The sequence below is a fragment of the Acanthochromis polyacanthus genome, chromosome 18, assembly GCF_021347895.1.
Source record: "Acanthochromis polyacanthus isolate Apoly-LR-REF ecotype Palm Island chromosome 18, KAUST_Apoly_ChrSc, whole genome shotgun sequence".
NCBI lineage: Eukaryota > Metazoa > Chordata > Actinopteri > Pomacentridae > Acanthochromis > Acanthochromis polyacanthus.
Window position 1 is genome coordinate 1825468 of NC_067130.1, and position 14131 is coordinate 1839598.

General features: G+C 40.7%; 1 protein-coding gene across 1 annotated transcript; it reads right to left on the bottom strand.

The window, feature by feature from the left end:
- Positions 1–521: 521 nt before the first annotated feature.
- LOC110950182 (heat shock protein 30-like) lies at positions 522–12615 on the bottom strand. Its single transcript, XM_022192634.2, has one exon. It carries the CDS (start codon positions 1241–1243, stop codon positions 632–634), a length of 612 nt encoding a protein of 203 aa, XP_022048326.2. The 5' UTR covers positions 1244–12615; the 3' UTR covers positions 522–631.
- Between the last annotated feature and the right edge of the window lie 1516 nt (positions 12616–14131).

Sequence of the window (14131 nt, forward strand, 5' to 3'; positions counted from 1 at the left end):
TATTATAACCTAAAATCTGAAATGGAAATAATTCTTACAATATAATAGATTCTTCATTTTTCCATTAGAGATTTTAAAAAACCTTGTATGATTTTTTTCAGCTGAAATGCTTTTTTTTTCTGGTAGAAATGATGGCAATCTGTAGGCAAATGCAACCTCTGTCTGAATGAGAATAAAACATTTTCTGAAAGTTACAAAGCAGTCAGAAACATCTATGGCTAATTATTTTTAAAGCATTATACATACAAAAAATGGAAAATTTTATTTGGTTACATCATATGAACTCAAATTTAGTCTTTTGAATCCTCACTTATTTTCATCACAATTGTCTGACAAGTTATGCTTGGATGTTTTTTTTTTTTAAATTTCCATCATGGATATGTTACTCATATTTTCCAGATTTTTAAAAAACATTTTTGTAAGTTTGACTGTATTTTTTAGATATTTGATAAAATTATCAGACATTATGTTCCTTATTCTACTTGTGCTTGATGAAAAGAAGCAAAACCACAAAAAAGTAGTAAAGTAGACACTAATACATTTATTTAGCATGTTCAGGTTCACATACAAATATCCCAAAGCACATCTGCTCATCATTCATCAACATGAAACACTTCTTATTGAGTCTGGATCAGTCCATGTCTGCAGCTTTGTCCTGTGTGCTGTTGTGTGTCTCTTTGTCTTCTTCCTGTGAACACACACTCTGCTGTGTTTTCTCCTCCAGGCTCCTCTTGATAGTCAGCTCTCTCTCAGCCTCCTCAGCACATGGATCTTTGGCTGCCTGGATGTGGAGCTTCCCGTCTGGAGACAGGCAGCAGCGGACGGCTTCAGGGTTCAGCCCTTCAGGAACATCCAGCTCCTGCGTGAACTCCTGGAGTGTGTAAGAGTAGCAGCCGTTCCTGTCCTCCTGCTTCTTCTCCTTCTTCCCGCTGAGCCTCAGCTTCCTGCCCACCTGTCTGACAGACAGCTCCTCTGGGGAAAAGCCTGGAGTGTCCAGAGTCACAGCAAAGCGCTCTCCCTGTTGGTCCAGCTGGTGGGACGCTGGTCGCACGGCCACACCGCACAGGAAAGGCTCCGTCTCCTCCAGGAGGTTGTCTTGAAGTTTGTCCATCAGCTCCAGATTGCTGAGCAGATCCTGCAGGTTTGTGTGGAGGAGATGCTGCTGGTAGAACAGACTGGGTACAGGCCAGTAGAAGTCCATGGATGGACTGAGGGCAGACTGGAGTCCATGAGAGCACAGCATCTTCTCTGAGTTCACTGTGGAGTCCTCTGGATGGAGATGAAGCTCTGTCCAAGTGTTCTCTTCTGTGTTGGTTGTGTTTGTTTGTGTCTCAGCAGTGGGACTGTCCAGCTTTTATATTCTAACTGGAGGAGGTCCAGAGTGTTCAGGAAGTTTCTGGTCATTTCCACACATCTCCACTGGGTGGAGCTGTTACTCAGGAAAGATGACGTCACTCCATCTACCCTGCAGGCTAGAATCAATTTGCACAATATATTTTGGCTTCACTCAGTGACACATAATATATTTCTGAAGGTGCAAATACGAAACATCAAAGAAAACAAAAATTCTATCATAATAAACAAGTCGTGTCACTCACGTGTCAAAGAATGATAAGATCACAGCTAATGTTGTTCTTTCATATAAAGTTTATTTGCCGTCTATTCCTTCTCCTTCACAAACAGATCCAGAAAACAGAAATATATAATAATTAGTCATTTAAAACATGTGACTTTTGTCACCTACATCACTGACAGTCAGATCTTAACATGTGTGTGATGCAGACAGTGTACTTTAGGTATAAATTAGCTGCTGGTCCAACATCTATTAATGCTTTTTCTGTATCATCAAAAAACTAGTTCATGCCTCAGCATCCGAGTAGAAATGAGAACTTGGCATCCATGCCGTCAAATTCTGAACATTGCATCATTAAAAAAGAGATTAAACATGCAGGATTATTAACTTCATCTAAAACACATTTCTGAGGAAAGAGGCGCTTTGAGCAATCAAGGAAGCAGAATTCATTTTCTGCCTTGTTACAGCTGCACATATAGAATGGAAAAGTGAATGTTTTAGGATGAAACATCATGTTTGTTTTTACATCTCAGCGTGACCCTTGTCCGTGTTGATAATTTTCTACACATTGAATTGTTGATTCTAACGCTGTAATTTACAGATTTGTCCACTAGATGGCAGCATGAGCTTTATGAGTAAATCTAGCCTCTACAGCTCAAAACTTTTCTTCTATTTTAGCACTTTGCCACTAGTTGTCGTCCTCATTTCAAAGAAACAGACACAAGAAAGAAATATACTTTTAAAAAAAGCCTTGCATTCATGGTTACTTTGACTTTTAATTTGATTAGGTTTTTTTTTTTATTTCACTACATACATTGTGATCCATACAGGTTTGATTTTCTTATGATTAAAAATGAACAACACAGGCAACATAACAAAAGTCCTGTGAAGAAGATCATTAAAATGAATTATCTCACCTGGAGGCATTGATATAAAAGTCACTTTTTACCTGTTAGTATAGTGATAATAAATTTTTAAATGTAAATTCACAGACTGTGCAAATATGAATTTTTCTGAATGAATTCTTTGCTGTCCTTCTAGTATCCTGAAGTAATGATGTACTGCAGCTGTGGATAATATTCCGTTGACTCGTTTAAACCTCACATCTGCCCGTATTTTACTTATTCATCCAGATAGTACACAACAAAGACTGATGTGGAGGACTGTGCAGAGAAGTAGGGCAACATCAGCGAGGAGCCAAGTTTGAAACCCGCAGCCTTCTTTACAACATATTCCATCTCTCCAGAAAACAAGGACGGATGATGAAACCTGGACTGGCAAACACAGCGCTTTGCTGCTCGGGGATCTTGTGTCAAGGCTGGTGTCAATATTTTTGACACATAAAGAGAATATATGAGTTTTTTGAGGGAGGAAAGATACTTTTTTTTGTCAGGCGTTCACCTTTGGATGAACCCCCCAAAGTGGAGGCAGGATAGAAGTGAGGAGGAGGAGGAGAGGAACGAAAGGTAACAAAAATAGAGGAGGGATGAGGAGGAGGATGAGGAGGAGAAAGCGAGGCTCAGCTCCAAGTAAATCATCTGCATTGTTCTCACAACACACACACACACACACACACACACACACACACACACACACACACACACACACACATCCTGAAAGTGCATCAAAGACACACAGAAAAAGAGAATCTCAGGCGCAAATTCACACTTCCTTGTTCCTGTCTTAGTTTGTCCCTCACGGAGATGGTTTTTAATGCACCATAATCCCCCTCTTTCCCTTGAACACATAAAAGAGATATCCTTCTATCTGTGTAAGTGGTTCTGACGGCCACCAGCTCATCACAAACACACACACACACACACACACACACACACACACAGCTCATCAACATGCAGTTATTCCTTTGGCGCTGGATCGCAGGTTGTTAATTGGCTGCCAAGCAGAATGTGTGTGTGTGTGTGTGTGTGTGTGTGTGTGTGTGTGTGTGTGTGTGTGTGTGTGTTTGCGTCTGTACTGCAGAGCCGGGCTCGCTTAGAAATTCCCGTCACGTCCCGCAGCCTCGATTAAGACGTTGCTCCAGTTTCGAACAGACAGACATGTGGGGAGGAGGGGAGGAGAGGTAGAGATGGGGGAGAGGATGCAGCAGGGGGGAGAGAGAGATGAGAGAACACCAGAGGAGTGGGAGGAGAGGAGGAGAGGTTATGAGGCGGGACTCGGCAAAGGACGAAAAAGAAAGAAATGGGACGTGGTGAAATGCTGCAGTGGTCCTGCATGTAAGACCCGGAGCCGATAACTCATCCTACAGCGCTTCTCTTATCGCTGTTACAGAGTTGCAGAGCAGGAGGAGGTATTTCAGGCTTCTACTGTACAGCTCCGGCGGTGAAAGTCCCGTTCGTTTTCTAGCAGAGACAATGTTAGATCACTGGTGCACTTTGAACGCGTAGATAGGTTTAGGAAGCTCTACCGGCTGAAACACAGACGAAGAAAATATCTGCTTGTGCTGTGATTAAAAAGTGACAAATGCATGAATAGAACACAGGGAAAAGAGTCGACTGAAAGAAACTTCACATGGAATTTTGTAGTGGAAGCTAAAGACACCTGATAAAACATTCATCAGTTTAAACTCGTCTCCTTTCAGATTCCTGGGTGGATAATGATGACGGCTCTATTACAGGAAGATGAAACTCGGAATGGAGTGCTGTCAGGATTTCTGACCTCTCTGTGCACCTTTAGAGAAACCTCCTGCTGTGCTTCAATTTTCAGAAACTTCAGCAACTCTGGTGCAATGTTTTGTTCTAGTTGCAACACGGAGGCTCTGAATTTCACCACTAACTGACCCCGGGTCAGCTCATATGCGATGGTATTTTGGAACATAAGCAGCTTTTCTGTTGGGTTATTTTGGACAGAGATGATGTCTTCATGTACATCAGCTCCCAGAATCTCATCAATGTGTCAATATAGTGCTGTTTATTAGCAGAAAGACACATCATGAGTGAAATAAGCAGCCAATACTATAAAAATAAAGTGTTTCTACCTTGGAACTTCATGGAACTGATGGCATGAATTCAGACTTCAAGTGTTTCATAAACTTTAGGAACTACTCTTATTAACTCGGAGGTGTTTTCTGTGTCATTTTCTTCTCCAGTTAAATTGGTTCATAGAAAAGTTGCTAACTAATCCGGAAAGGAATGTTGTTGTCGAGGGTTTTCATAACGAGCTAGCATGGCAGGCTAATTAGCTAGCAGCTGAAGCCCACGTTTACATGTTAAAACCCGAGGTCAGATTAAAACGTTTTCCCATGTGGGTTAAGAACAAAGGCACCAATTTATTAAATAAAGCTAATTTCATCAGATGGTTGGTTAATTTAGAGCTACAGCCATGGCCATAAGTTTGGACACAAGTACCATGACGCTTGTGAATCTTAGAAAATACCACAAAATTGTCACTTACAATACAGTACACAACTCCTGAGAACTATATTAAGTTTCATATTTTAAAAAAACATCAAAAGAGTTTGGTGTCATTTTGTTATTCTTACCAAATTCGATTGTGAAAGTACTGCATTTTTTTGTTATTTTCTTCTAATATTATGTTTTGGGAACAAAGTTGTTCCAATTGTTGGAATGTATTGATAATATTATATCCCTTGTTGATTTGTTGACTAATTAAACTGGTGCTGTCAAAAAATATTAGTTATGTTCTGTAATAGACGTCAAAACAGACATAGTAAGTCATGCTGTGTCCAAACTTATGGCCATGGCTGTAGGTGGTTTACAATCAGTTCAAACATGCATGAGTAGATTGCCATTGTTGATAGTTAAGCGGTGTTTGAGCAGAACTGCAGGTGAGCTGGTGTGCTTGAGCTGCATAAACAGGCATGGACTTCAGAGATCTTCACATTTGAAAGGAAACAGCTACATCTTAGCCATTCTAAAATGTGAATGCTTCTGTAGCAAAAAGTTTTTTCCGGGGTGAGGGTGCTGACCCCACGCCCAACCTTCCCGGAAGGACCGGGTTTCTTATTCGAAGTTGTCCCTCTCCTTGATGAATTGCCTGCCTGAGCTAACGAGTTCCATCTACCCGGGCATCCAGTGCCAGAACCCCTGGTGGGGGTCTGGCATTCTAAAGTAGGAAAGGCTTATTTTCACGCAAAAATCTGAGGTTTTAGGGGTTAAATCAAGAACTGGAGAGAGATTTTATAACAGCGATGTGCAACAGGTGTCAAAAGATATACCGCAAGATTACCAAATGATGCAAACACATGACAGTTTGAATAATTATCACTGAGAATCACATGAATCTATACAACTCTTAAATAATTCATAAGACCAGTGGGTTTCTGAGCTGAAGAGCAGTGAGAATACATTTTAAAAGAAGTCTGAGTGGGGAAAAATACTGTCTATAAACAAAACAGACAAAGAGAGGAGGAGGAGGCGAGGAATGTAAATATGACAAAATAAATCAGAAAAAAAACTTTATGTGACAGTAAAGAAAAAAAAGACAAAGTGAGAAAAGTACGACAAAAAACAGACAGTCGGGAGGCAGCAGGGTGATCATTTGAAGGTTATGGATTCTGAACTTCTGGTTTTGCCCTAATGAAGCCTTGAGAGACTGTTGGACATTTCTAGGTCACACCGAGTCAGACGATACACAACCAGCTCATACTACACACACACACGCAACACACAGATTTATTTTATTACTACAGATCAGCTGTTATGTAATCCTAGCAGAGAGAGGACAGGAGGCAGTAATCAGACGGCAGCAGCTCAGACGCCGTCCTCATAGGTGTCTGTCAGACGTTCACGCCGTTGTTTTGGTGTTGACAAATCACCATTTCACATATTTCAGCCACAATGCCTTCATTATTTATTCACAGTCAGAATGTGGCAGCAGACAACAACTGCTCAGATGCTTTTTAACGACACAGACATCAGCTCCATAGCGTCTGAGGGCACGAGGTCAAAGGCAGCGTGCAGCTCTAAAACCAGAGACTTAAGAGTGGTCATTTATACCGAGCCAACTGAGAGAAATCAAATCATTCTTTCTTAGCTAATTGGCCTCATTTGTCACCTGTTTTCTCTCCTCTTTAAAGGTCAGAATTGAGGTTAATTAAAGAACTTGCTTCCTTTGCTCTTTTGTGCACGTGCTTCTGCTTTGGTAACCTTCTGATTTTCTGTGTTAAAAGTAAAAGTGACCTGTGAACTTCCTCCCCCCCCATCTGTCTGTCAGTGTGTGAAGTCTGCCGTCTAAGTGATGTCTAGGTGCTATCATGTTTGTTTGATGGAGGATAATTAAATAGGCAATAGAAACCTGCCTGCTCTCGTCGCTATCGATTCGTTCCTGCTCACACACACGAGCGAGGCCGAAAGCCGAAAGCCCCGGGTCTGTAAGAGGAGACGTCCGATACTCCCACATCAGCTATCAACAGCCTTTCATGTTTAAATGGGCTTATTTAACCTAATCCATATCAGCCCCCACCCCTCAGCTTCAGCAGCTGTTCAGATCTATACAGAGTCCTTCACCGAGAAATCAAACAAATAATCCTTCACAAAAAACTCCATCATGAGCATTCTGCATTCTCCAGATTCACAAATGTCAAACAAACCACAACGAGGTGATCAAGGCAGAAAGAGAGAAGTACAGCTTCAAATGATTTAACAACAAAATGCGTTTCAGTGCACACAACATAAAATAAACCACACCAGCTCCTCTAATGGGAATAAAGTTTATTGTCAGCGATTGTTGTTGGAGCCAAAGGCTATTTATCGATTATTCACAAAGATTCCAGAAGGGATGATCTGTGATGTAATAGTTAAGGAGGACTAGATAGGATCAGTTTCATTTAAGAGACTAACCATTCCCATCCTCCTCATCCTTACCCGTAACTAACCGGTGGAGGCAGACGACCGCCTTCCCTGAGCCTGCTTCTGTCTGACGTTTTTTCCTCTTGCTATTCTAGGGTGTTTTATTCCTTCCTTCCCATCGTCACTCGTATGGAATCCAAAGGCGTTTTGGATTGTTTGGTTTCTGTTCTCTGTAACTCGTAAGGTCTGTACCTCACTATGACATATGTTGTGAATCTTCGCTATCTAAATAAATTGAATTGAACCTTTTTAAAATAAGGAAAATGTCCTTCTGCATATTACAGAAAGATATCCTAACTTATTCACAGAGGTATCCACTTTTGCAGTTATTTTCAGGCTGTTTGAAATCATTTTCTCCTCATTCTTGCAGATGTAGAGCTGCACAGCATTAATCGGCTCATTTCTAAAATGCAACATTTGGCTTTGTGAGACTGTTAGCAGTGAGACTTGGCGTCGGCACAACTACAGTGAATCCATCTGCACACTAAGGATTCAGATACAACAGTGGAGGCGGTAAATACAGTGAACTATACAGTAAGTCATTTCTTACAGCGTCTTGAGACATTCACCTGTTTTTAAAAACGCTATTTTAATAAAATGGTTTAAATAGAAAATTAAAATGTCGCCCACCGTGTTCCAGTAGAAGCAGAAGCTCAGTGATAAATATCTAAACACACATTTTTACTCAGTGATAAATATCCAAACACACATTTTTACTCACTGTGGGATCATTTTCCGCTGCAGTTCTATGTAAACAGCATCACCCCATTTTCTCAAAATGAAAAATAAAATATCAATATGCACAACATTTTTCCAAGTGCCCAGAGGTAATACCAATACTGGAAGAAAAACCAGTGACTCTACATGGTATAGCTGTTTCAGTACATACACTATTATCTGCTCTGTTTACACTGCCTGCAGTTCAGGCCAGTTCAGCTAAAAAATCCCTAAATAATGGTCACATGACTGCTAGTTGAAAATGAATCAATAGTGACTTAACAGTTGTGAACAGAAGTGCGGAAATGTTTGGTTTTTTTTTTACAGAATGTGGTGACAGTAAACAGTTTATTTTTGGCATATTTTTAAATGCAGCATGTTAGAATAATATGACACATTTATAAATGTCACAATTACATTTTCTTGACGGAACCTCATGTCATAGATCAAATTATTCTTTTTGGGTGTTTTTTTTCTTTCTGTTTACAGCGTCTGGCTCTGAATAGTGTAATTTGGGCATTTTTTTTAAAGGTGACACGTCTGTCAAAGTTGCTCGTGAATTTTAGGGTTCAGGGGTTCAAAACTTCAGAAAATAAAATGTAAATATCTGCATTGTTTGACACTATACAGTCACAAGAGTGAACATTTGCCTTTGAATCTAAAGTCTAAATATCCTTTCACTGGTGATGTTTGGTAACTAACATGAACTGTGATTTGGGGTTAAATTTATGCATTAGTGGGCACCAATGGAACCAAAAAAGAACACACTACTAGGATGATTTCCACTACATTGTTTCCCACAGTTAAGCTAACAACAATCTTCTAACAGACGTGCAAACATATTAATTTTCACTTTCTATCGATACATTTTGCATGTGGCATCTGTTTCAGAACCAAAATAAAGCGCCTGTTGTGTTTGCCTTTTCAAAGTGCATCATTTAATTTAACGCGAGCCTCGCTATCCACAACACGGCTCTTTGCTCCATGTGCGCCTTTGTTCTCGACATGTGTGTGCCTTTGTTCTCCGTAATGTGTTTTGTTTGTCCCTATCTGTATGACAATGATTAGCTCTGATGGATGATAGTGACCCAATAATTGTGACAAGGACACAGCATTAACATTGAAGCGGGGACAATGGCGCTGCAGCTGCACGGCCACTGCATTATTCAGACAGGATGGATGACAGGAGGAGCAGGGGAAGGGGAGAAAATGGGGAGTGGGAACAAGAGGGGACAGGAAGGAAGGATAGGAGGAAGGGCAAGAGGGGAATGGGAGTGGGACTACGTATGGAGCAATTTACGCATAGAAATAGAGTGGAATCACATATAGATGTACAGTACAGAGGGGTAATAGATAGATAGGCTTCAGGATGAGCTAGCACAATGAGAGGTAATGTTCATGTGTCTACAAAGATGCTCTAGTATCGGATTTCTATCGGTGTGATTTGGGAGCCCTCATCCTAAGCATTAAACATGTCAGAAAAGCGTCATAGGGCTTTAAATAGAAATTCTAAACACATTCAGAAAATATTCAGACCCTCACTGCTGCCGGCTAAAACAATATTTTTTTGAAACCATATAAAATTGAAAAACTGCAACATCTCATGGACATCCTTTATGTATTCAGAGCCTTTACTCACCACTTAGCTGAAGCACCTTCGGCAGTGAATCCAGCCTCAAGTCTTCCCTGGACACGACGCGACAGGCTTTGCACACCTGGATTTAGGGATTTCCTACCAGTCTTCTGTGCAGATCCTCTCAAGCTCTGTCAGGCAGAGGCTGACAGGGTGGAAGGCCATTTCTAGGTCTCTCTGGAGATGAGGATCGATTGAGTTCAGGTCAGGGCTCTGGCTGGGCTACTTGAGGACATCAGAGTTATCCCTGAGACACCAGAGTGTTGTCCTGGCTGTGAGCTTAGTGTCATTGTCCTGTTGGAAGGTGAACCTTCAGTCCTCAGCACTTCAGGGCAGGCTTTCCTTGAGAATAAACTGCAAAAATGCCCTGTCAGGTTGCAAGGCCAAACTTTTGGGATGTAAGGATTTGGTCCAGGAGGTCCTCGGTTTACGACGTCCTCGACCTATGGCCTCGTTGTTGCATCAGAACTGGTTATGTGGAACTAGTTGGTGAGCAGAGCGGATGAATACGTCGTCATGTTGCGCTGTCAGACGGCTTTGTTTCCATTCTCCGGTTGTACTCCACCTTGGATTGTGCTACATTCACTCACTTTTTACCTTCATTATGGCTCTCAGTCAGTCAGATTCTCCTGATGCTTGGAAGAAAAGGAAAACTGTCTCTATGGACGTGAAATTACACCAACGAACATGGGTCAAGTTGTAAAAACAGGTCAACATATTGTAGCGACCCTCTGTGATGAATGAGTGAGACTTTATCTGGTTCTCTGCTGGTTTATTGAACCTTCACACAGGATACTGTGGACTATAGCCAACGCCAGAATAACTAGAAAAACCCCATAACTTAGCTCCAGAAGAACTAGAAAACCCCCAGAACTTAGCTCCAGAAGAACTAGAAAACCCCCAGAACTTAGCTCCAGAAGAACTAGAAAAACCCCATAACTTAGCTCCAGAAGAACTAGAAAAACCCCATAACTTAGCTCCAGAAGAACTAGAAAAACCCCATAACTTAGCTCCAGAAGAACTAGAAAAACCCCATAACTTAGCTCCAGAAGAACTAGAAAAACCCCATAACTTAGCTCCAGAATAACTAGAAAAACCCCATAACTTAGCTCCAGAAGAACTAGAAAACCCCATAACTTAGCTCCAGAAGAACTAGAAAACCCCCAGAACTTAGCTCCAGAAGAACTAGAAAACCCCCAGAACTTAGCTCCAGAAGAACTAGAAAACCCCCAGAACTTAGCTCCAGAAGAACTAGAAAAACCCCATAACTTAGCTCCAGAATAACTAGAAAAACCCCATAACTTAGCTCCAGAAGAACTAGAAAACCCCCAGAACTTAGCTCCAGAAGAACTAGAAAAACCCCATAACTTAGCTCCAGAATAACTAGAAAAACCCCATAACTTAGCTCCAGAAGAACTAGAAAAACCCCATAACTTAGCTCCAGAATAACTAGAAAAACCCCAGAACTTAGCTCCAGAATTAGCCGCCTCCCAGCTCTCTCTACTGCTGACTCTCAGCCAATCAGAGGTGAGCTAACTAAACGTGGCACGTTCACTGACATCAGGTAAATGTGGAACTGAACAATAAACACTGAAACCTCAACATCAACAACAACATCAGTCTGTTACAATATTCTGTTATCTTCTAGTAAAATGATTCATACATGCATGAAAGTCGTTGGTATTCATGACTTTATGAAGAACTGATCATAACGTGATGCACGGAACGGCTTTGGTTACATTTTTGCCGGAGTTTTGGTGAAAATCGACGTACTTTGATGCACAGGAACGGAGCTCCGACATTTGTAGAGGACCCCCTGTACTTAAAATAAGAAAAATTAGCTGCCATTGCAGTTTCCCTGATAAGATGTCTTAAAATAACTCGATCCAATCCATCATTTAGAGGACATAAAATGTTGAGATGAGATGAAAAGAGCAGCTTTATCCGGTTAATTCGAGGTAACTCAGAAGAAAATTATTAACAAACACATCCCTTGTACAAAATACCACAAATAAAGACAAAGTTGCAGAGCACATTCACTTAAATTAAGCCACACAATCTTCATTTAAAAGCATGACATACTCTCCTTATTTTACATAACGCATCTCTGCACTTTAGCCATGATGCTGCCGCCGCCATGCCTCACTGTTGTAATGCAGATTTCTTCCAGACATGAATCTCACCACCGAGGTCAAACAGTTCAATCTTGGCTACATCCACCCACAGAATCTTATTTCACACAGTCTGAGAGTCCATAAGGTGCTTTTTCCCTTTTTTTTTTTTTTTTTAGCTTTCATGTGTCTCTCAGTGAGTAGACTCTTTGATCTCTGAGTGCTGCAGTGATGGTTGTCAGTCTTGAAGTTTCTCCCATCTTCACACAGGATCTCTTACTGCTCATCCAGAGGGACTGTCGGGTTTTTGGTCACTTTTCTTCTGCCGAGGCTCTTCTCCCCTGATGGCTCAGTTTGGCCGGGCAGCCAGCTCCTCCTGGGAACCTTCAATACAGCATCATGTCAGCCTTCCCCAGATCTGTACCGGGACACAGCCCTCTCTAGGAGCTCTGCAGGCAGTTCATTCCACCTAATGACCGGATTTATGCTCTGATGTATCGTCAGCTATGAGACCTTATGTGGACAGATGTGTTCCTGTCCAAATCATCCAAGATCAATTCAATTTACCACAGGTGGACTCCAGAAATATCTCAAAGATGATCGAGACAAATGGGATTCATGAAGTGCCATAAGAAATATGGTTTTCAGCTCCTAAAAAAGAATAGTAAAATACTGTTTTCACTTGTCATTATGTCAGACTAAGTATGGATCAATACTGAAGAAAACAATGGATTTCAATCATTTGACTGTAAGGCTGCAATGTAAAAATAAATAAAAATAAAAAGGTGAAGGGGTCTGAATAATTTGTGAATATAAAATATAAAGCATATACAAAAGATTTTTGTAAATTAGTTCTATTTTTTCAGAGTCTTGTCCAAGAAAAAAATCTATTCACTTTATTTTAAAAAATCATCTTTTGTTGATTGGATTTTAAAAATGTGCACCATGTGAATAAAATCAACAATAACAATAAAAACAATAAACTGCCAAAACACAAAGAAAATACAAACATTTATTCTTCATATAGGATTAATTTGACATTAAGTAATGTCAGAAAATGTCTTTTAAAAAGATGTTTGTTCTAAGTTTGAGCTTTTGTTCGATTTCCAGATTTGGAAAGGAACATTTTAATGTCATAAACTATTGATAGACTACTATAGCAACTTCATATATCAATTTCAAGTATTCACCAGGAAAAATAATAACACTGATTGTAACAGAAGCTACCAGTGACAACACTCAGATAAATCCTCTCTGATGTAATCGCATCTGTCTTTAAACAAGGAAGAAGACAAACAGGACCCACAGGACTGGTTTATTGATCCTAAAGTGGTATCTGTTCAACCCATCTCTGCTGAGCTCTGATGAATTTGGGCAGAATATTAAACATCGTGTTTACGTTGCAGTCCAGACATCAGTTTCATGCTTTTCTGCCTGTTTAAATATCCAAAAAGACCATGTTTGCTCAACTCCTGAAAGAGAATTATAAGTAGTGCATCATAACTTGAATAATTAATCAAGTCAAATCAAATTTGCTTGGGAAGTATTTGAAACGTGAGCCTTTTTAGCCACTGCAGAGCTGCTTGTATCTGTGCAGGATGAGGCTGGGCGGCTTTCGGCCGGCGAGGTCAGGAGGTTCGCTGCTGCAGCTCCTGTGTTTGGTCCTATCATGCTCTATTTTAAGTTTTGCTCAATGTTAAAATTTGTTCTGTCTTGCCTTTGGTGTCAGTGAGCTGATAAAATATGCATGGTTTGGACTTTTCACCTTTCCGATTTTTATTCCTTGTATAAATCAAAGGAAAATGGAGCCTTTTATGGTTGGAGCTCATCCATGTTTGATGTGCAGCCAGGAGGGAGACCTAGATAATAGAAGCTATCAGAGACATACAGCGCTGTGTGTGTGTGTGTGTGTGTGTGTGTGTGTGTGTGTGTGTGTGTGTGTGTGTGTGTGTGTGTGTGTGTGTGTGTGTGTGTGTGTGTGTGTGTGTGTGTGTGTGTGTCTTCTTTCTGATTCTGTTTCATTCCCAGGCATTAATGGACTTGAATGTATTACGACATATGCTTTCAGATGGTCTGACACTGAGCTGAATGGGTTCACACACACATGCACATGCGTGTTTTTCAGAACTGCGTTTAAAATATTTGACTGCAGGAAGAAGCAACAACATGAGATGGAATCAGCTGCTGCACCAAATCAGGTCAAGTAGTCAAAAAAAGAGAAAAAAATCCTCTCCTCCATTCCAGACAGTCGCTAAAAACCAGAGCGACG